This window comes from Papaver somniferum, unplaced genomic scaffold, assembly GCF_003573695.1.
Source record: "Papaver somniferum cultivar HN1 unplaced genomic scaffold, ASM357369v1 unplaced-scaffold_118, whole genome shotgun sequence".
Classification (NCBI taxonomy): Eukaryota; Viridiplantae; Streptophyta; class Magnoliopsida; order Ranunculales; family Papaveraceae; genus Papaver; species Papaver somniferum.
The window spans coordinates 8307409-8331947 of NW_020620825.1; the positions used below are offsets into that span (position 1 = coordinate 8307409).

The 24539-nt window shown below is 35.9% G+C and overlaps 2 protein-coding genes across 13 annotated transcripts; both read left to right on the top strand.

Moving 5' to 3' along the window:
- The first annotated feature begins 1734 nt into the window (after window positions 1-1734).
- LOC113330378 (dirigent protein 21-like) lies at window positions 1735-6991 on the top strand. Of its 12 annotated transcripts, none has more exons than XM_026577197.1 (4): window positions 1735-3903; window positions 4025-4078; window positions 4590-6518; window positions 6677-6991. In XM_026577197.1, the coding sequence occupies exon 1, from the start codon at window positions 1835-1837 to the stop codon at window positions 2399-2401; it is 567 nt and encodes a 188-aa protein (XP_026432982.1). In that variant the 5' UTR covers window positions 1735-1834; the 3' UTR covers window positions 2402-3903; window positions 4025-4078; window positions 4590-6518; window positions 6677-6991. The 12 variants fall into 12 exon arrangements, with proteins under 12 accessions (XP_026432982.1, XP_026432985.1, XP_026432986.1 ...); XM_026577200.1 differs by having other exon boundaries at window positions 6199-6518; XM_026577201.1 differs by having other exon boundaries at window positions 6374-6518.
- On the top strand, window positions 6749-24059 carry LOC113330479 (RING-H2 finger protein ATL65-like). Its single transcript, XM_026577286.1, has 8 exons — window positions 6749-6889; window positions 7397-7456; window positions 7661-7711; window positions 9314-9412; window positions 9604-9661; window positions 9909-10010; window positions 21079-21168; window positions 22903-24059. Exons 1-8 carry the CDS (start codon window positions 6749-6751, stop codon window positions 24057-24059), a joined length of 1758 nt encoding a protein of 585 aa, XP_026433071.1.
- Window positions 24060-24539: the final 480 nt, after the last annotated feature.

The following is a 24539-nucleotide window of genomic DNA, read 5'->3' on the forward strand; positions in this document are numbered from 1 at the left end:
CCAAAGCTTTTATCAAATTTAATTTGAGGGGATGTCACATTCACCGTGCCATGTGGGAGCTTATATGACTAAATGTTTTAAGAGCAAGTCTTATGGTGGAATCCATCCATCTTCCATCTTCCACGCTACCTCAGCACTTGGAACTGTGGATGGAAGCGCAAGTGTAATGGTGGAATAGTAGAACGCTATTCTTAATGGAGTTAAAAAACGCAATTAAGATTGGAGCTAAAAAAACGCAATTAAAAATGAAGCTTTCTTTCAGTCCTTAGATTTCAACAACTCATTTTAAATCTACGGATAAAAAAAACGCAATTAAAAATGGAGCTAAAAAAACGTAATTAAGGATGGAGCTAAAAAAACGCAATTAAGAATTGAGCTTTTTTTTTTCAGCCGTTAGATTTCAACAACTCATTTTAAATCTACGGATAAAAAAAAACGCAATTAAGAATGGAGCTAAAAAAACGCAATTAAGAATTGAGCTTTTTTTTCAGCCGTTAGATTTCAACAACTCATTTTAAATCTACGGATAAAAAAAACGCAATTCTTAGTTGCGTTTTTTTAGCTCCATTCTTAATTGCGTTTAACGTTATTCTTATTGGCGTTTAGATGGATTCCACGGACCCTTCCACCAAACCATGGAACCTTGGATTTTCTTTGGAAAACCCCAACTTGGAAGCCATTAGACTTGACATTTCATGAATTTTCCACGTTTGAAATAGGTTTCATTCCACCGTAAAACTTGCTCTAAATGATGGGAGATTGTGAGTGATAAGTTCGGCCTATCTTATCTAATTCGTAGGATGTTACACGATAACCAAAATTTTGTGCATTTGAGGCCGTTAATTTTGTTTGGCCCGGTCGCTTTGCGTGGAATTTAATAACTCTCGTACCAACATTTATACAATTGAAACAGCAAAAGTTTGTCCAATGCACACGCTTTTTCGTTCTCTGACTACGCACCACGTTTCTCATTTCTTTAATATCTATTGCTTCTGTTGATAGAAACACTCTTGGGTCAACCCTTTTGCCGAACAACTAACCATTCCATCTATGCCTAAACCTAAAATTAACAGGTGCCTGTGTTACCTAAACATACGTCCGACTTGTTTGTTTGATTGATATTAATATAGTTTTCTTTCACGGTAACCGTTCCTTTGACGACCTCATCCAAGTATATGTCCATAGTTGAATATACGGCACGTTCTCATTAAAGTATATGCCTAAAATGTGTCCCCTTGCGTTTCAAAGGTCTCTATCAATATTCTTTGATAAAATTCTTATATGATACATCAAATCAAGCCACAAAACTCATCAGCTATTGGTTGCCAAATCCAAGCTAACTTACTTTGTCATCCAAGAAGCATACTTGAAATGTAGCAATTTGTCAACTTTAGTCCATAAATTGATTACCTCTCAATTATTTTCTTTTCAAAGTTCAAAATGAAAGAATTCAACAATAGATGTCGGAGCTCAAAATTTCACTCTATTTAAAATAAACTTTACATGTGCGAAAGGTTAATCAACTCTTTAGCCTCGCAAATTTATTAGGTACGGTTTGAACTTTGAACCACTTGTTTTGTCTAACTACTTCATGATAATTTGCTCACGTAAGCAGTTGACCTAACAAAGAATTTGCTGAAATGTATTTCTATTTTGACCTTCCAAAAACCCCGTGTAAGCAACCTTTTTTAGGTTTTAGACTTTGATATAGACAAAGTGGTTTAGGTGATGAACCAAACCATTTAAAGAAATAGATTAAAGAAGATAACCTCACAAAACATATAAAATCAATCAAACTGAAATAGCAAACTAGAAAGAAACCTCTAGGTTTGCAATGAGGGCAAAGATCATTTTTTGCACAGCAGTGTCTGTTGCCACATTAGCAGTTATTCTCTTAGCCTTGGTCTCACCGGTAGCTCATAAAAAAATGAAGAAGATCCAACCAAGCAACAGCGCCTGGCTTACTCTTTCGCTATATATCCAACATCCCCATTCGGAAACCATAAAAAACCAACCAAAACCAAGAATAAGTGCACATCCTGGAGCATATGTGTTCCACCGAACTCTTACAGAGGGGCCTGAGAATACATCGAGAATAGTCGGTAACGCTCAAGGTTTCATACTCCCAACTGAGCATTTTGCTCATTCTGCTTTCAACATTATTTATCTTACATTCGATACGCCAGAGTTTTCTGGTAGCATTAGTATGCATATAGATCACAAGACCAGGGAAGAGCTTACGGTTGTTGGTGGGACGGGCTCTTTTGCTTTTGCTCGTGGTCTTGCCATTTTTGCACCGAGGTCGTCGAACTCCCAAGAATCTGATGTTATTGATGCAAGGTATCAATTGAAACTTCGTTTAAAGTTCCCTAACCAGGTGAGGAGGACAGTTCCGGGATGAGACAAAAACCCCATGCTACTTCACGCTTGCATAATATGCGTGCATTTTTCCCGAGTGTTCTTGTTGTTATAGCTTGAATTCTTTGCTGAGCCAAAGGCAGTTTCTTTTCTTTCCTTTTCTGTTTATTCATTTGTTTTGGTGAGACAATTACACACTTTGCCGTCAGTTTCATATTGACAACATTTTTACATACGTTTTCTGGAAGTATCAGAAGATAATAGTATTTGACTAAGCTTAGTAACGTGGGAGTATGGCTAAAGGTACAACGGTCTTTTATCCTTGTAAACTGTGCAATAACCATCCCATCTAATTCACTCTTCCGGAACCGAGCAGCAGCTTTTAACATTGCAACTTTTTTCTTCTTCTAAATGAATACTACAACCTATTCTGAAGTGAACTGATTTAATAGTGCCGATTAATGGGACAAATAGTTTTCATGACTGGCTTAATGACATGTATAACAATCGGGATAGAAATGGGTATGTAATGAATTGGTCTGTTTTTTTGTAGCATTGTTATTTGGCATGTATCGAAAGCAAGGTGCAAACAGAATAGTGCTGCAACCTTGTGTTTCAGAAAACCAAACAGAATAGCGTTGAAACTGCAAAAATGATTGTCAAGTATATTAATAGTCTGATGAATATTAATAATGCCGATTATAACATAATGCAAGAACGGTGTTCTCTTTCTTTAATGTTCATGTTCATATCCTCGAGGATCATCCTTAAGGTTTCCAGAAATCTGAAATGAGTGAACATTATAGTAAGAGAACAATGCTGTGAAACATTTGACAACTCAACAAGAGGATGAGGGAAGCATCACAGAAAGTTTTTTTTTTGTTCAGGTTGATGAGCAACATTATTCATCTGTCGGTTTGATAATTTTCATATATGAAAATACTATAGATAGAAGTACTGGTTTGAATTTATTAGGTTTGTGTAAGTTTTGGTTTCAGCTTTCCTAATTGTGTTTAAACTCCCTTGAGTACCTAACAAAAATATAGGTTCCTTATTTCTTATCAATGAATTCATTATAGTGAGCTTTTTCTCTTTTTTACTTTCAGCGAATACACGTGAAAGTAAAAGCTGAGAATGGCTGTCATTTTAATGGGACCAGTAGAAATAAGTTCCGAAATAGTAATCGTATATGACATAAATTGAGCATTGTCTGGATTCATGAAAGATTATATATTTTTTTTCTATCTGGCTACGTACACTTTCAGGTAACTATTATATATTATTTTTCTATCTGGCTACGTACGCTTTCAGGTAACTTGGCATTTTTTGTTCATAGCCATTGCTTATTCAGGGTCCAGAAACAGTACGAGGGTGGTAATAAGATTGGGTGATGCGGATTTGGTACTCTATGCATGGTCTGGACGACAAATACAGTGCAATGGCATCATATTTTAGTGGCTATACAATCTAAATATTGAAGCCGTGAAGAAAAATCTATGAATTAAGTTGTATTCCTAAAATCCTAACTGCAACCAAAATACAAAGGTTCGGTTTTGTTTTTCAGTTGTTATTTCTTAACAAAATAAAGATGGCACCATGCTTTTGAACCTTACAGGGATGCTTTCCAACCTAACTGTTGTACATGAGTAAACGTCTTTCCTTGCAGCTGCTCGGTCCACTCCTGACCATCACTCCACCAGTATTGCTAGGATTTACTATGGTAATGTTGTTTCGCTCCCAAGCAAATGTGGTGTTAATATTCCTTATATGATCTGCCCTTCCCTTACGCAATGCTAATCTGAAATATAATTTTTGTTAAGTGTCTGTGTAGTATTATTAAACGAAAAAAATGCAGTTGATACTTCTGTTAAAAGAGTTCAGCTGCTGCTGACATTTTTGAGTTGATTACTAAATTTAGGAGTTATTGTCACTTTGTTGGTAGCCTATATGTCCTCCAATTGAATCCTTCTTTCTCATCCTTTAGTCTTTTCTTACACAATGGTCATCGTTTAGTCTTTTCTTACACAATGGCGAGTAACGGGACAACAGACGGGAAAGCTAGCGTTAAATTAGAGATATTAAGCTTTTCTAAGAAAATTGAATATCTCATTTTCTACAGTGGTGTCAATATCTCTTCTACAGCTAATCCAGCTATTCCCAATGAATTTTGCTCCATTCAATTGAATCTCTTCTTTCATTTTCTCCTCATTGTTAATTTTTTATTCATTTAGGCTCAGACAATTGCATTTACTTAAGAAGAAAAACCATGGGCTCCTACTACTACTAGACAAAAGCAGGGAGCCGTCGCAATAAAGCTTCTGGCATCGATTCTTTAACCCCAAAATGCCGGTAAATATGGTTGATATATGCGGTAGAGATTGGAATCTTGGAGAATGCAAGGAACAAAGCATTTGAGAACGGATTTTCCATGATTAGGTTAATTCTTTTAAGAACTTATAATGATTTTTCCTTACGATCAATAGTGCATAAAAATTCTCTCCTTCAATCAAAGCTTCTCTTACTTAAAGTTTGTGTCATATGAACCATTTTTTTTTTTTGCGTGGGATCTTCTATTCATTTAACTCCAAGAAGACCAATTGTTTCAGATTTTACACCTAGAAGGCTTTGGCTTTCGTTGTTATAATGCAGGTAAGTGCTGAAACCATGTACCATCCTTATTGATGTTTCTTTCCACATTTTCCACATTTTAGCAATGTATGAAAATGATATTAGACTACCTGAGGTCAAACACATATCCAAAGGAAACTCTTAGAAATTATCAAAGTTACATTCGAGGCCTAAGTACACCCATTGCCGGAGATTCGGTATCAAGTGATAGTCTCTTACTTCTGGTGGGCGAAAAATTGACAGAGTGCGGGTTGTTTATTTATTTTTATTTCTTTGAAGCATAAAAGGTGTGGGTTGGGTTGGAAGGATCAATGAAAATAACTTTTTCTTTTTGCAATTCTTATGCTTTATGGGCAATTCTTATGCTTTATGGAAAACGACCATATTCTTAAAGTTGATTTGACGTACTTCGATGTTTGTGTTGCCAACATCCCTTATCAAATCTCTTCTCAATTTTAAGTTACAGACGCATATACCTTATTTATAATGAGATTGATAGCATTTGTCTCATGGTGTAACATTTACACCTTTAGCCGAAGCTTGCCCAAGAATGATTTCGACTGCAATCTCTTTGGCTAGATTTTACTTGATTGTTTAGAGATATATTGTGTTTTTTGTTATTTTTCTTACTTCCATTTTCGGAGGCCTCAGTCCTGGACAAAGCTAACCCTCACCTAGCCAGAGGGTTTCATCACAGGTAAACATTGTAGTAATCAAACAATGAAAATCAACCCAATCGACCTAAGTTTAATTTTTCGTGTAGGTAATTCTTCCCACGAACTAGAGATATATCGATGCACTTAAGAACTGACTATGCCTCTGCACACTGTTTAGAGATATCTTTATAGAATTAGGACCGTTTCGTCCAGCTAGGAATTGTATTTTTGTTCATGTTTTTCTGTTCATGGAATTATCATTGCTCACTATATGGATTTGATTGGATTTAATTCTCATTCTTAGTAGTAGTTAGTAATAGTGCTTGCACGTTCTAGAAAACTAAAAATTTCTTAACTCGGAACAAGGTGAACCCTAAAACAGTCAAATCTTAAGCTTAGGTTTTGTAAGACTAACCCATCTTTTTAACTATTCGTTCTGTTTTTGTTGATTGATTTTAACACATACAGTACATTAATATTTACTCGGTATTTTTCCTGATTTAAATCGTTGTCCCTGTTTTTGTTTTTGATTTTTTAGTTTCTTGCTTTTCAGTAGATCATGTACGTCTTCGGTGTTGCATGTTTATCTCTTACAGTCTCTTTACCCTCAACAAAAAATCCCTTCTTCCACTGGATGGGATCACATGGGATCATGAATGAGACGGTAATGCGGTTTGTGTCTATGTTTCCCTTTTTGTTTTTGACAATTGATTTCCTGAATTTTATTTCAGCAGATATGAAGCTACAAGAATACAAAATATGGGAGTTTTGGGGAAATTCTAAATTATGAGGTTCTGAATTAGTCTATAACATTAAGCCATACACCTGGGTTTGTGTTTATGCATGTTCTGAATCTCCAATCTTTTAATCTAATAGGTATCAGTATCCAATAGAAGGTTTATGTTCTTTTTAAGTTGAAGTACTTACAATGCATTCTATCTGTACTTATGGTAGTACCTGGCTAAATCTTAATTTATTTATTTTTAAAGATTTGTCTAGATCTAATTTACATTTGAAACATTTGAATCTTGCAGGTGGAAGCAGTGAATAATGTGAAAGATATAATTTAAAGACTCAAAGGAAGAGACAACCGTTGTCTGAATAAGATGAAGAGCGAATTGTACATCAAAGAAAGAAAAAAACTCTTTGGAGGACTCCCGCGGATCCTTGATCAAGAGCTGAGACATTTGGATAACAAGGATGGTGAATGGCAAGATATGAAGCAACAGGCTTCCCTGGAAAGTTGTGTAAGATTTGAGATTTCTGTCGTATATATTTTTAAAAAGGTAAAACAATCTTCGTGCATTAGCACCATGAGTTATTATATGAGACCCGACTGTTTTAAGTTATTTATTATAGTATGTGTTTCTGGACCATTGTCCATGTATTCATTGTATTGCGAGATAAGATACGTAATCGGTGGTTAATTCGGTGTCGGTGGTCGTAGCTTCAATGTTTGAGTGCCAGTGAATTACTGCTTGGTATGCTTCTTACTTTCGGTTTACATATTAGTACTGAGCAGTTTGAAAATTGTTTGAAGTACTTGAGAAATTTGAAATTCGGAACTCTTATTCTTGATCCCTCCAAATATATGGCCGCATGTGCGGGGTTTCATTTCTCTCTGATTTTGTAGAAGTTGGATTTAGGTGGTGATCCCTGTCACTGATCCTGCATTATATATCTTCATTCAATGTACCATGTAGTCAATCTTTTAAGTTGGTCAATACAATATCGACTAATACGTATTTATGCAGATGAATATGTTGTCTGAGACTAGCTTCATTTCTGAATTCAACATAAATGTCGGTGTTATGGTAATTCTCACCTTAAGATCTTGCAGTTAATATATGCTTCGGGAGATACTAACTTTGCAAGCCAAATTTAGTTAGGCGGACTCCGGAAAAATGTTTCACCAACAGAAGTATAGTCATTTTCATATGCTTGGTATCTGAAAATGAATGACAACAGTAGAAACTCTTATGAGTATTTCCTTGAGATTTTTATTATGCCATTTTTAGGACGCTTGGCCTTTCTACTACAATGAGGATAGTGCCAATAAGGGAATGGCTGTACGAGCACATTTACAAACCTGTTGTCCTGGTAAAAATAAGTAAAAAAATGGATTTTGCTCCATAACTTCGTATCCAAACTCTAAGTTGTTGCTTTTTCCCAATAGGCAAATATGTGAGCAAGTAGTATTTGAATTAATTTGTTATATCTGCTTATTTGGAGTACTTTACTTTAGATGTTATGTGCATTTAGAATATATTTTGGTTTATTCCTATTCTCAATATTTAACTTAATGCAATATGATGATCATCAAATTTGTGACGTTAGCTATGTAGGTGTATGGTTTAGATTACTTGAAAATAAAAGTTAATGTGGAAGGATTTTAGAGGTCGGTTCTTTTAAGGTTTTGGTCTTACTTTTTTCTGCAAAGAAAATTTTTAACAGTTAAATGGATTTCTTTTTACGCACGTAAATGAAATTTTGTTTTACCTGGGTATGGGTTTACGTTTATGAAAGTGGAGTGTCTTAAAATGGGAGTATGAGTGGTTTCTTCACCGGAGGTTCTTTTTATGTACGCCACAACTTTTGTATATCAAATCCCATGTCATCATGTTTCATCTAAGATAGATATATCAATTTATAATCTCAAAGTGTTTTTGTGAACTTAAAATATTTGTGCATGGCGTATCTCCTATCCACTTTCATCCTACATTTTGGTGGTGGGTGGTGGTGACAATGATTATGGTGCTGATATTACGGGATTATAACTGCGCATCGGAGTCCCCAGGGACCAAAGAGGTCCTTAAATGAGTCAATAACCACTGGTGATTTTATTGATTTCCTGATGATGGGCGAGTTTGGTTGTCTATTTTATATTTTTTAAGGGAAATGTTATCTGGATATTATTGAAAATGTTTTTCTTTCCTTTGTAGTGTCAAAGAACCGAAGAAATAATGCACACCGTGTACCTGCTAAGTTATATTAAACCTCTCCCAAATTGCATGTCAATGAAATTCATTAAACGCAGTTATGATATGTCGTGGCCGTTTTTGCAGTGAGGCCATGATGGGGCTGGAAGACCGAACATAAGTATGTACCTGAATTCATTTTTATTTGCATGCAGTCTGTGAATCACAATTCATATTTTTATTAATTTGATTGGTTGTTTATGACTGTACTATCAAAAAGTTTTAACCAAAAATTAAAGTTTGACAAATTACTTGGACAATATTAGGTGTTTTACTTTAGCTTCATAATTGTAACTCTCTTTTGATCATATGTAAGGCATAATCTTTTATAATTTGACTAAAATCATCTCTAAAGAGTGAGTTATCATTTGATTTGTTATCTTTGTGTATTACGGTTCCAGAAACATCTAATTAATCGTTGCATTATGTTGAATTGTTTGGGATGCACTAAAGTCGGCCGGAAGCCTCGCCAGCATTATTAACAAGCTATAGATGATTTGGGGCCAAACAAAATGTAGTTGCTTAGCAGCAGTCTATTGAAGATATTTGAACTGTACAATTATTATGGTTTGTTTTGTGTTGTAGTGTAGTGTGTTAGTCGTTTTTGTAGGAGATTTCTGGAATGAACTCGCTGATTGCTGAATATTCTGAAAGTAAAAATATGTAGGACATGGCAAATTTGGAGCTGGTTAGGCTTCGGAAGATGAGAAAAGACTTCAGCAGGTCTTGCTTAAATCAGTGTTGCGTAAGGATGATAAAGATGAAATGGTGATATTTTGGAGGCAGGAGAGGGTGAGTAAAAATAGTGGAAATACGTGTGAATTCAAGTATGCCATATTATGTTTATGATCCAGTGTTTGTAGAATTGTTTGATTTCTCCAATATGTTTCCATTATAATGATGATGATCTGATGCAGGGATTTGAGGTGAATAGGCCTCTTTGTTTGTTGTGGATGTTGTCAAAATGAATGTTTCTTGACCAGATTTACTATCTTCTTGCTTATTATCCGAGATTTTATTATTTATTTGGAGTTATAACAGGTATGTGAGATATACACAAAAGATTATTTAAAGGTTTAAAGAGTTTAACCTTTCCTTTTTTATGTATTTATTAAATGTTTACCGAGTTTTTATTTATGTGGTAATTTTAACTGATTTCCAAAGCACATTAAAAACTAATTTTTTTAATCAACTTTTTTTTGTGTCACTGTTAGTGGAATTTTATTCAAATAAATTGATTTAGTTTCTTAATTATGATACTTATTTTTGATTCTTTGATGTTATGTAGGAAGTCTTGATGGGATTTCATCCTCCAATGGTAGGAATTCTGTAAACTCAAATGATACAAAATGGTCATGCAATTTATTGGCATGTTTTGGCACTTTTATAGGTATGAGGTATGAATCACATTATAACCTTCCAACAATTCGTCGTGGTCATACTTCAAAAAAAAATAAAAAATCATCATGGTTTAAAGTCATCAAATTCGCTGACAAACAAGTAATAGGTTGTGTAACTATTGATGGGGCTAGATGAGGCAACGGGCACAGTGAAATTAGTATTTGGTGGAGACAGTCACAATTTTACTTAAGAGAGGGCTGGTATAGTCTAGATAGAAAGCTTTTAATAGAGCTCTTAAGTTATTAAATGTTAACACAGTGCTATATACTCCCTCCGTCCTAGACAAATGACATATTAATTCACTCTTATATTTTGTCCCACTAAAAGGAGACTTATATCATTAAGCAAATGGATATTTCAAAAATTGCCATTCTAATTGATTATTATTGTTAGAATAAAAAATATGTATATTTGGGCTGTCATGTTTATATTCTTTAAGTTATATAAAGTTTACGAATATCCGTAGTATGGATTGAGAAATAAATTTTTTGTAAATTTTACTGATGTATAAATATAAAAAATACATAAAAATGCTCATCTTTTCTCCTTACTTTAAGAATTGTACAAATTTTAACTTTGCCACCTATTATGGGACGGAAGGATTATGAGACTATGTAATGTGTTTTTTTCAAATGCTTTACATGTTGCAACAAAAAAGTATTAACCCAATTTGATTTGTTTGTTTCTTATATACAGTTCCTATGTTATTCTTATTTTTATTAGTACGAGGAATAATTGTTTCCATAGGACTCCACGGTAGCAATTTCTCAACAATTTTACTACAGTGACTTCAAACATTTTTTTTAAAATAAATTTTAGTGATAATAACTACCAAATAGACCGGAAAGTAGCAAAGGCTAACGATATTAACATTATGAGTTTATTTTTAATCTTATATTAGCATTTCATGAGTCAAACAATTTAATTACAATCAGTTTTTACTTAGAGAGATTATATGAAAAGAGTGAATATTTATTTTTAAATGTACTTTTAAAGCCGATCTTAAATCTCGGACACTTTAAACAGTAATTGTTGAATTTGTTTCCAATTGTTAATCTATGAAATGGTTATTGGTGCTTTGATATTGTACACCGCAACTGATAATTGATGCCTGTTTTAGGTTGGGTGCGGGGAGAAACCCAACATCACTAAACAGGAATGAATTCTCATCACCAGGTGCTCAGCACGGGTTTACATACTAGGTGCAAGAAAAAGTTGGATAAATACGTTCACGAGCATAGTTCTTCTTCTTGAAAAGGATCATCAGATACCAAGATACAAATTTGCAAATTTAGATTTTACATCACTTGGAGAAAAGAAATATAGTTAAGAGAACATAGTTGATTGGTAATATATCAAACAGTATACTAAGAAAATTTATTTATATATAAATAAGAATATATAAACTTAGGAATTATCTGTTATATATGTTGTTGGGATCTTAAGGGATATTTCAAAAAGTCAGATAAAACATAGAAAAATAAAACCAATGCACCAGCACATTATTTTCTTATACAAAGCCACAATAGAATTTCGATAAGGGTAACTCTATGAGATAATCTGACCACCCAACTAAGTGATTTTATTCTAAATAACAATGGGGATGGGCGAATAATAACAACAGCTTCAACAACTGTTGAGCTATTTCAAGGTCTATGTGAAATTCAAATTAAATTGAGCTTAACAACATATTTTAACATAGATTGAAACCACAAGACAATACAACATATTTAAGCATTAATTGAATTTTTGAATTGAGTTTTACATTGAAAATTGAATGATCACAAAGGAGAAATCTCGATCTACTAGATTTGGAGATTTACAATGGAATGCACGTTATGAGAAACATGTTTGAATTGATCGACTTAGTATTTAATAGATCGTTGATGATTTTAACACTAACAAGTAGGTAACATGAAATATATGGCAGTGGAAGAACTAAGTGTTTCAGGACTCCCAAACGAAAGGGTAATACAACTTCGCACACCTGCTCAGAAAGACCTGTACGACACTATAGAAAACGACAATGACATGCCAACGTTGATCTAACTGGATAAACATGATGATAAAATGGATGAGATTATGGAGAAGAATCCTGACGTACCGCCGTTTGTCAAGATAGATGAAGATGGCAATGAAGTGTTTACTTATTAATAGCGATTATAGATAGCATCAGAAATTATTTTTAGGCATGTCGTCTTTTAAATATATTATTATTCTCTAACAATACACTTGTTAGATCTTTTTAAACCAAAAACCAATCATGGCAATTTCATCATCATAAAACCAGTTCCCATCTTGGATAAAACCTATTTAGTTATATCATGGAGTTATGCTTAATCAGTAGTTTAAACATCATCGACAAACATATGATGTTGACAAGGTGTCATGCAAAGCTGGATTCAACATAATACCATTATATTGATCGACTTTTAACTATTGACATAAATAAAGTTATTTCTGCAGTAAAATTACATGCACACTTTTTACATTTCACATTCTACAAGTCTGTATCTAATATATATATAAAGTCGTCGGATAGAACAATTTGGTAATAAAAAAGAAAGTGTAATTATGATCGATTACAAACAAATATATGCATAAAATTTAAGTATTTCAAATCCAAAATTCATGAAGTTAACTAATTTTTAACTATTTTAATTTTTGCTCACAAAATTAATACATGAAATTTAGGTTTATAACACTAAATGTAAATCATCGGATCATCATATACTTAAAGGGTACCATAGTTCTCTATCCCTTCAAAAATCGAACTAATCAAAAGACTGTTTAAAAAGGAATCTGATGCATTTGATCACGGGTGCGGGGCGAAGCCCCGCCACGCTAAATTACATGATCTCATCGGTCCCGATGAGTAGCACGAGTTACATACTAGTCTTTTCTAAATCCGAGAATTAGAAAAGATATATGCATTCGAAACGATAGGACCCACATACAAACCATCGGTACACAGACACGCTGGGAAAATTTGGGGGTTTAGCATTTTGTGTATTTTAGTTGTGAGAGTGGAATTTTTCTTTGTACATGGTTATTATCTCAAACTACCGTAGGCATAATTTGCTGGGTCTTCAGTGGGCTTTTGGTTCTCAAAAAGCCACACGAATGTGTCAATGTCGAAGACACCGAGAAGAGGAAGAACCTTGATTTTGGGCATACTGAAATCTTTCTAGACATATTGAATAAAGACAAAAAAAAAGGTTGTGAAATAGCAAACTCAGATAATCCCTTAACCCAAATTTTTTTAATGGCAAATCTTCCCTTTACGTATTAGTGTTAATAATATTGATTAGTGATTAAATATTTTATTTAGTGATTAAGATAATTTTCAGAATTATAAAGGTTGTTTAGATGAAAAATTTTGGGGAAAAAAAATCAAAGTTTTTATTGAGAAGGAGAGAAAGAGAAGGAGAAAGTGAGAAAATTTTAATTCTTGATTCAATGGAGGATGAGGAGGGCCATAATGCATATAAAAAACCTAGGAAAATACACATCAACTACACCAATGATTCCCAAATGGATGATTTTTTAGATTATGAGAATGATTTTACACCTACTCAAACTCAAGCTCAAACTCAAGATGATGATTTTTATGAGCCAAATCCTGATGATGAAGACATTGATGAGGAACCCAATGCTTTTGATACACAGGTACACTTCTATCCTATGCTTAATCTCACTTCTGTAGCTCTCAATTATCAAAAGTTAGGTTTTTTGGATCATGGTTCGGCGAAACAGGTTGAGGTTCGGCTCATAGAATCTACCAATTGATGAACGGTTCGGCTCACTGAATCTGTTTGCAGCATGCGCCGAACCTATAATTTTCAATTCCAACCCTTTTGCTAGACACTGGTTCGGCTTATATGAAAGTTTCATAGTAAGCCGAACAACATCCTGAATAGGCCGGAAAAAAATAATTACTGGTTCGGCTTATATTTCGAAAATAGTATGAGCCGAACATCAATTTGTTATTTTTTGGGTTAAAATATTGTTATTGGTTCGGCACATATTGAGAATATCGTATAAGCGGAAACCTCTAAATGTTCATGGTTCGGCATATAATATGATTATCGTATGAGCCGAACATAAATTTTTAATTTTTGGGTTGAAATATTTTTATTGGTTCGGCACATATTGAGAACATCGTATAAGCCGAAACCTTTAAACGTTCAGGGTTCGGCACATGATATGATTATCGTATGAGCCGAATATTTCTATTATTTTTCCTTTCAAGTATTTGAACCTTGTGATATTCTTTGTAGATCGTACCCATGGAAGATCAACCTGATCCAGTAGACATAATTCACGAGGATATCAAGGATCACTTCCAAAATGATTTGGTATGTAAGAACCTTTTGTTTACCCTAATGTTGTCGGAATGTTGTCGGAATATTCCAAAGTTTTGGAATGAACCTTTCTAATTACTTGTTTTGGAATGAACGCAGAGATGGAAAACTAAATCCGAAGTTCTGGATTGGCTTGAGGAACACGCGATGAAGATAAACTGTGTACTAGTTAAAGGACAACAAAGCCGATCGGATCGGTTTGAAATGATTTGTGAACGTAGTGGAACCGGCGCTAGCAAGTTTAAAAATGGTACTGTATACGTTGGGAAGACCGGGAGAAAGAATAGGACGAAGACGAAGAAAAGAAATTGCCCTTTCAAGATCGTTTTCAACCTCAAGAATAAGTCCTTGAACAAAGAAGATCAATATTGGATAATGAATAAAGATACGGATTGTCGTCATAACCACCCACGTCCCAAAGACCTGCATGGACATGCGAAAGTAGCGCGACTCAAACCCGATGAGATGCTAGAAGTGGATAAATGACACGAGCACGTTTGCCACCGTCTAGGATTCTTAGCAAATTGAAGGCGGACAACAAGAATAACAAGTCGACTATGCAAACTATCTACAATGCAAGACAAAAGATTAGAAGACTCAATTTGCAAGGTAGGATGGTGGTGCAACAAGTAATGTGGTTAGGGGTGAAGAATAACTACACTTGCCAAAAGAAGTTGGATGAGTTCGTTCAAGTCACACACCTTTTCCTTGCCCACCCAGAATGCGTCCAATTGGATCTATGCTTCCCACAAGTTATTATATTGGATTGCACGTACAAGACTAATAAATATGAGATGCCGTAGATGAACATTGTGGGGCATACTTCGACAAAGGCACCGTTTACCGTGGCTTTTTGTTTCTTGAAAAACGAGAAGAAAGAGAGTTATGTTTGGGCGTTAGAACAATTGAAGTTAATCTTCCGGGAGGGTGATCTTCCTAAAGTGTTCGTTTCCGATCGAGATTCATCGTTGATGTATGGTATTAAGAAGGTATTTCCGGATGCATTCAATTTTCTTTGTACGTTTCACACATGGTGCAATGTGAGGAAAAAATGCTAATCGAAAATTCAACCACTTAAGTTGAAGGAATTAGAGAATATTGCTAAAATACAACTGGAGGAGACACGAGTAAAGAAAAAGAAGGAATTCTTGAAAGAATATGAACATAATGAGATGTTGTGGGCTTCTTTCCAAGGCGAATGGGAAGCTTTGGTATGATCAATCACCGAGGATGTCTACGAAGAAAATTTTAAAATGCTTATTAAGCATTGGAAGACCGGCTACCCCGATGTCATTACTTACTTGGTCAAAGATGTGTTGGAACCTAATAAAGAAAGGTTCGTGTTTTGTTTCACAAATCGGCACAAACACTTCGACAACCAAGCCACAAGTATGGTAGAGTCAGCTCATTATCGGTTAAAGAAGAACCTTTTTGGATGTGTTGACACTTTTGTCACGGTTTTTGATGCAATTGATGAATATTTCAAAAGTGATGTTGTGAGAATTAAATCCGCCTTCGAGCATAACCTTATGTTCAGACACAAGAATTGTGGTAGTAAATGGCTATGGGGATTAACTTATAGAGTCTCACATCTATCCATCGACTTGTTGATGGAAGAAGTGGATTTGATTAAGACATTAGGCGCCAACTTGGAGGAAGAGTGTGTTTGTAAAATGAAGACATCTATGGGACTTCCATACCACCACGACCTACTTCGGTACAAGGATGGTATCATACCATTTGAGGATATTGATCATTTTTGGAAACAATTAAGCTTCGATCCTCTCCCAACCGAAGACGACGAAGATGATCTAGAGATATGGGACACGACAAATGGCAAAAAGTTGGCGGAGATGTATAGGAATATGGGCCGAGGTCAAAAGAAATTCCTATGGGACAACATGATGCCGGTCATGTATCCTTTCACCCAAGAAAATATTTTGGAGCAGGAGAAGAGTGAACCGAAAGGTAGGAAGAGTAAGAAAATGAATAATTTTCAAACTAGACAAGTCAACAAGGAACTATTGGGTAATAAGAGGGATCCATCCGGCGTTGACTACCATGATGCAAGGATTGAAAAGGCAAAAAAGGAAATTGAGAAGTTGATGAAGGAGGAAAAAGTCAAAGTTCCAAAAAAACGAGGTCGTCCAAGTATTCAAAAAGCTGAAACAAGTAACAAAGAGGTGAATAATAATGATTGTTCGGCACAAGCAAAGGATAGTAAAGAGGATGTCAAGGGGAAAGCTAAGATGTATCCTTCACAAATTAAGATAAAGGAGAAAAGGACCGTACATGAAATTGGTAGGATGAGAGGACCTAGAAGGCCGGTAAGTATTTGAGGCCTATCAATTTTATACACGATAACTATTTGGAAGATCTATCGTCAATAATTCATGAGCATATTGTAGCAATGGACGACGTGAAAGGTGATGGAAATTTTGTGGATATCACGTCACGGCGGAACAACTTGGTCCTTTTAAGGAAGAGAACAATCTTGTGCCCCCTGAAAATGAAGTTAACTATATTCGGCAACGAATGTTACAAACCCTACGTAAAAACAAAGATTTCTATAAGACAATGATGAGAACAGGTGCAAGAGGAGATGCAGGGGTGGCAGCAGAGTACATTGCATTCGAACGTCGTTTGCATGGGGATTTTATCATTACCGAAGAACATTGGATGTCAATGCCCATTTGTGGGTTTTTAATAGCGGAGACATTCGATTGCGTCGTACATTGTTTCTCATGGACGGGTAATAGCTTTACTTACGCGCCTCCAACAAAACCTTGCAATGATGGTGTAAAGGATAGAAGAATTTTTCTTGGATTTGTTCAAAATTGTCATTTTATCGGCCTCAAACTTAGACCCGCTTGCCCATTACCACCCTTGATGAGTGCAGCCTTTTGGCCTAGATTTGAAAATAATTTTGCGATGGATTGGTGTGCAAATTATGCGACGAAAATGGATCTTTGGATATCTTTGAATGTGCAGCCTCCCAGTGGACAAGTAATTATGTTTTCAAGTGATGAGGATGAAGATGATAAGCAAGAGGTCAGTGAAGATGATGAGAATGAGGTCAGTGAAGAGGATGATAAAGAGGTCAGTGAAGAGGATGAGATTTATTTAGGATCTCCATAAAAATGTTTCATGGATTTATCCGCGTATTTTGTGTCTTTTGATTTTTGTGTATGATGAGGATGATATTTTGACTAGAATTGCAATTACATGTACCCATCAAAACGAAATACTTGAATGATTTACTTTTTGGTTATGGAACGTGTTGTTTTCTAGAAACTGGAACCATGAACACGGAAGATGGTTCGGCTTGTAACTTTAGTTCAAGGAAAGCCGAACCCGACAGAGTGATGAAAATCCAAAGTTTTTCTGTCAGGTTCGGCTTATAATATTATTTCACTGCAAGCTGAACCTGACAAGAAAAAAACAGAGTTTTTTTTGTCAGGTTCGGCTTATAATATTATTTCACTGCAAGCTGAACCTGACCAAAAAAAACCTGAGTTACTCGTCTAGGTTCGGTTTGTATTATTTTATTTTTAAGAAAGCCGAACAATGGATTTCAACATTCGGCGCATAACTGGAATTACAGGATAAGCCGAACTTTTCATGATTCATGAACATAAAAAATATTATATCTTTCCAAATAGACTTTTCAAATTCATCGAAAATGTGGATTACACACCCGTTACATAATAGCCTTACAATAAATTTCTAATCGAATTCTTCTAATATCCTAAACGGGTAATGAGAAACCTTCTAAGAATGTAGTAGTGATCTTTGTATTCTAAATTCTTTCCTTTCCATCTTCGCCATTCCTCTAGAGCTCGATCTTCAATCTCAGAGTTTGTTTCACCCTTGAGACGATATAGACTCACAATCCGAACTAAAGCTATAAAGTCTTTCACCGTTTCTTTAATAGTTCCAATTCGGCAAAACAAGGCCGCACTATCCCGGTTGTGAGGATTGCCCGTTTCAGTGCTGAAGGCTTCATGAATTCTAACCAGGTAGTACATACTCATCAAACCCTTCACTCGTCGTTCTTCACCCTTCTTTGGATAGTATGCTACGTAATTATTGCAAAGAGACAAATCTTATTCTAAAGTAAACTCATGAGTTGGGGGTGCCATTTTTTTTTAGTATATGCTCTGAAGATTATGAAAAACCATGTATGCCTATATATAATACAGGTTACAACGGTTATATATTTCAAAAAAGAGTCGTTCATTTTTGTGCAAAAATAGACAATGTTCGGCTCATAAGAAGGTTTGAACATAAGCTGAATCTGTTTATATAACGGCTAGAATTTCAAATTTTGAAACTTCTTACAGGTTTGGCTTATACGACCATAAAAGTGTACTTAAAACTTAAGAAAACATTAAAAGGAACTTGGAAACATAAAAGGGCATTTAACCACGACCCCTCTTCTTAGTTGCATGACCACCTCGTCTTCCACCTTGGTCTTCATCTTCCAACGCATCATTACCGGGTTGGCCGGTAGCACCATCTTGGATTGTACCTTCACCAACTTGTCGAGACCTCTTAGTGGTAGGCTTTTGTGCGGGTTCCTCGGGTCCTTCTCCTTTGTTGATGATTGCATCCCACTTTTTGTAAAGGTATTTTTGTTCTTCCACGGTCATTGGTGTTTTGCAACCAAGTTTGACCTTCATTTTTTTCAACATCTCCCTACCCGCGGCAACCTATTTTTTCATTTGTAAGCAACAACTTATAACCGTGAGGTTGAAAACATTTTTACCATAACTAATATATGAAAATAGTATAAAGTGAAGTCATTCTTACCATTATCTTGAAAGCGTTGATTACATCTTCGGAAGTAGACTTGTTGGTGATCTTGATTGCCTTCGCCTTCCCCTTATCAGTTACCTTTTGACTTTTCTTATTGGTAATGAAGGGATGAGAAATTTGGTTATACCAATCCATATAGCCCAGATCCTCTTCACATGGATCATCAAGTAAAGGTGCTAACTTGGACGCATCTAATGTGTGATCTTCTAAGTTATTCCAAAACTCAAGGGTGGGATCAGGATCATACTTTGGTTCCCAAGATGAAGTGGTGCTTTTAGTTCCAGTACCACTCTTTGGTAACAACCTGGATTTCTCATCAAACAAATGAACCTTTTGCACGCATCCTAATTGACGGAGTACTCGCCAAGGATCGTATATAACATAACCACCGGGATACCACAATGGCCCATGATACATACCTACCGACATATCCTCATATTCAACAACTTCATCTTCTTCATCTTCATTCTCATATGGTTGAAAAGTGACACCATCAACACCCAGTAGGTCTAACGTCTCTCTCAAACTTGCCACCAAGTGTTTTTTGTTCCTTTTCTTCGAGTCCTCGTACTCGTACCGTGCTGCAGTTGGCTCTGTATCAAAATAATCGACATCCTTCTCAAATATTTTGGACAAGTTCAAAATTGGGAAATGGTCATATATCCACACCTACATCCAAAGAACCACATTCAAAAATCAAAGAAATTGAAGTGATAGAAAAAAAATTTACTTGGAAACACCAAAGTAAGAATAAATTTTGCAAACTCAGAGAACTGTTTGGCTTATATGGATAAAGTATTACAAGCCGAACCAAATAAATAACAAGTTCGTCTTATACGATTTTATGGTTATAAGCCGAACCATACTCTGAACTCCCAAAAGTTACCTGGAGCAAAGTGAAGTTCCCTCCGATGTTTGTACTTGTCAACCTAGACGCGGTGTCAAGTTGTTCCATCAGGTAAGCGAGCGTAGCCGTTCCCCAAGCATACTTGTTACAAGTTTCAAGATTCTTTACCAATTGGAGATAATTAGCATTTACCTTGTTTCCGGTTGTGTCGGGAAAGATGTCTCTACCAAGAGTATAAAGCAAGTAGGCAGTTCCGACTTGCTTCACTTTGACGGGATCCATTACTCTTTGCTTTCTGTTCTCAAACTCCTTTTTCAAGTTAGTCAGCTTGATCTTCTTATTCTTCTTATTTCTGCCATTGGGAGTGCATACGGAATTGACATCTTTAACGGATCGACAAAACTCCAACTCAGTTTTGTTTGAATCCCAACCAAGACTTTCCTCGAACAAATTGTAGAGATCATCCCAATTCATGTCATAAAAATCAGCATCCACACTTCTACCCCTTTCTTTAAGGCCTGTAATCTTTCTAGCCTCATCAGGAGTGATTGTCATCTCTCCAAAAGGTAATTGAAATGTGTAAGTTTCTGGACAAAAACGCTCGGTAAAGGCAGAGGTTGACACACTATCATATTCCTTATGTCCATAATTGATAGCATGCCATAAAACACTTGCTTGTACGTAAGCAATCACCTTAGGAACCTCTTCAGAAAGTTTCCATTCCGCTGCCCTCTGGTGTCTCAATACTCGGACTGCACGGTCACAATCAGGAGTCTCATAAATTCTCTTCTCCCAAGATTCGGCATAACCAATCAACACATTTCCTCCATCTTCCGGAAGACCATGAGGCAAACCATCTGATCGAGATGTAATTACGTCATCTTCATCAGGAATGTGTAAACCAGTGATCCGTCGATCAGCATCGTCCTTCTCTTTCTCGGGTTCTGCCACCTTCTTACCTTTCTTGTCTTTCTTGGGTTTTCCTTGGGGTTGTGTTTCTTGATGAACTTCTTTATTATCATCTCCAGTTATTCCTTCTACTTCTTCATCTTCAGCTATTCCTTCTTCTTGTCTTTCAACTCTTACTTGTTCAGATTCTTCTTCTAAAATGCCCCCTCTACGTCCCGCTCCCAATTTTTTCTTACCTCCTCCTCGAGGATCGGGAGTTTTAGAAGTAGAAGGTGTTACCTCCATCTTCTTCCTCTTTTTAGCTGCATCGGTCCTGACACAAGTATGAAAGTTATAAGACTACTTCGAACATGAAAGGGATACAAACTATACGAAATATGGATTTCAAATGCCAAAAACTTGTCAACAAATAAGAAGGCTCGGCTTACCCGAAATAACACATATGAGCCGAACCATGTCTTAGAATTTTCAATAGCTTACACAGAGAGTGGTTCGGCTCATACCACAAACTATTTATAAGCCGATCCCATTTGTTCGGCTCACAACCAATACTATCGAATAAGCCGAACCTGAAATTATGAATTCAAACATTTATTCGGCGCAAAACTAGTACTACCATATGAGTCGATCCTATACACATGCAAAACTTATGAAATTGAAACAACATTTATTCGGCGCAAAACTAGTACTACCATATGAGCCGATCCTATACACATGCAAAACTTATGAAATTGAAACAACATTTATTCGGGCCAAAACTAGTACTACCATACAAGCCGATCCTATACACATGCAAAATTTATGAAATTTCCACAACACAAATTCGGCGCAAATCTAATGCCATCGAATAAGCCGATCCTAAATACAAGGCTCTATGTCACTAGATTCGGCGCAAAACTGATATGCATTTTAAGCCGAATCGTTCATATGCAGTTTCAGGATTGAGTTTGAAGAACAGTTCGGTGCAAATCTAAACTTGATTTTACGCCGAACCCAACCCTGTAACCGCTGCACAAACCATGTTTTTGACGAATTAAATCAATCATACCAACCAAAAACATCAAATACGAGATGGGTTTGTAGAATTAACCTTCTTATTCTCATTTCAGGAGTTGGTTCTTCTTCAATCTCTTCCTCCGGTTGGATTTGTGGTTGATTTTCAGTTTCTTCTTCACTCTCTAAATCTTCTTCTTCTTCAACAGGTTGTTCAATTGATCGATTAGAACGAGATACTTGCTTACGACGACCCATTATATAGATGAGTTTAATCGTCGATTAACTTTTCACGAATCAACGATCAAATTTCGGCGATGATGCGATGAAATTTTTTTTTGGAGAAGATGAACGGGTTCGGCTGTTGTGGAGAGGAAAAAGAAGGTGAATGAAACTGATTTTAGGTTTATTGATTATAGGTTTTTGTATTAGGGTTGGGGATAGATTAGTAATTTAAAAAATTTAAGGACATATAGATAATTGAACTACCCATATAGGGTACCCTTATACGGTCACCCAAATTAGGACTATTGATTCGTATGCCTAGAAAGATTTAGGTACGCCCAAAATCAGGGTTGAAGAGGAAGGTCAACTGGTCAAGCTTTCACGAACTTTATTAATTATATGGGCCTATGAGTATTCATCTCTGACTCTGAGGCTGAGCCAACGTTTTACTCCAACATACTTCCCGCGAATAAACGCACAGTCAGCAAAAGAAAACAGAGTAGTAATCAATGAAATTGTTGATTCTAGAGAGAGAAACAGTACTTTGTTTTCTCCCACTAGTAGTATCACAGAAGACCGACCAAGAAGAAATTAATCGAACAAAATCCAGTGAAGAGGAAGAAAAAGATAGAAGATGACTGTACCAGTAAAACCACCACCATCACCGGCAAACGATGAATTCAAATGGGGACCTACACCAGCTATGTTATTCAATCAATCTCCTTCTTCAAGGATTCCGGTAGATTTTAGTCCACCACTAATCGCCATGGTTGTTATTGTAATCACAGCTTTTGTAATCGTTACTTACTTCCGCTTAATCTCACGTCATTTACTTCCTCCAATAATTCATCTTCTTCGTAAATGGAGAATCCGTTGGCGATTATATCGCCATCGTCGGAGATCTTATAATCCTTCAACTGGAGAAGATATTGAATCATCATTTTCACCTCCATCAGATTCTGCTTTTCATTACTTATCATCGTATGGTCTTGACGATTCTCTAATCAAAACTATTCCTCTTTCAATTTATTCAGCAAAAACAAAAACCAAATCCGTTCTTGATTGTGCTGTTTGTCTTCTTGAATTTGAAGAAAATGATTACATTCGAACACTTCCGATTTGTTCACATTCTTTTCATGTTGATTGCATTGATATTTGGCTTAGATCTCATGCTAATTTTCCTCTTTGCCGTGGTGGAATTTTTCCACCGCAACAGCTTAATTCATCATCGCCTTTTATTCCATTAATGGCTTCAAGAATCAGACCTAGAATCGAAGATATTGATATTCTTGAAAGTATTCTTTCCGGATCAAGAAATTATGAAAATTCAAACTCATCTGTTTGTGAAATTCGAAATGATTCTTTTGATCATCATTGTCGTCGAGATTCAGCGATGTCACCTGGTAGAATCATTAACGAAATCGACTTTAATTCAAACAGTAATAATAACCGAAACTTCTTATTAAAACGATCTTATTCGTTTGGGTTCGAGAGGAATTTGTTACCGTCTTCTGATAATCGGTTACTTAGTGAAACATCCACAACATCATCACCGTGGAGAAGAAGTTCCTGGAGTAAAAGAACAACATCACCGTTTAGTTGTACAACAGTTTCATCGAAATCTAGAGTTTTCTCATTACGTTACTACAGAGGAGGAATTAAATCACCGTTCTTCCGACGGAGTCGAGGATCGTCGTCGTTCTTTCCTCTATCAGAATCTAACTTCCGGTACGGCGGCGGTGGAGGTGGATATTCTTCGCGGCGGAGTAAATCGATGACGAGTCCGTTTTTCATGAGATCGTCGGCGGCTCAGCCATCGAGTCGGTTGAGATGCGGTGATCCGGAAGCTCTGTTATCACCGGAGAGATTGAGTAGACGGTAGTAGTAAGAGTCTGTGCCACGAGGCATCATCCGTAAACAGATGATCTCGGAAAATGGACGGTGTGCAGTAGTGTTTGAAAATTGGGACAAAGCTTTAATGGTTGTAGCGTGGTGCATATTAAATGAGTTGCCGGGTGAAAAAGCCTCATTAAAGATTCAGCTCAGCATTAATTGAAAAATTGACGAGAGAGGGAAAGCAAAACAGCAGTGGGAGAGATAGAGTGGAATTCTCAGCTCTCTATCAATGTTTTCTGTCTTTATTTTTGTAGGTTTTGGGAAGGGTTTGGTGGGTTTCTCATAAATGCTACTGTTTGGGTTTGTAGGGAAATGGGGACTAGATATATTTCATAAGAAAGAGAAAAAGTGGTGAATAGAATAAAATTTTGATCTTGATGGAGTCATTTTTTTTTTGTTGTGAGCATGTATTTTATTAAAGTTATTAACGGGTTATAACACGGTGATCAAAGATTCATCGGTTATA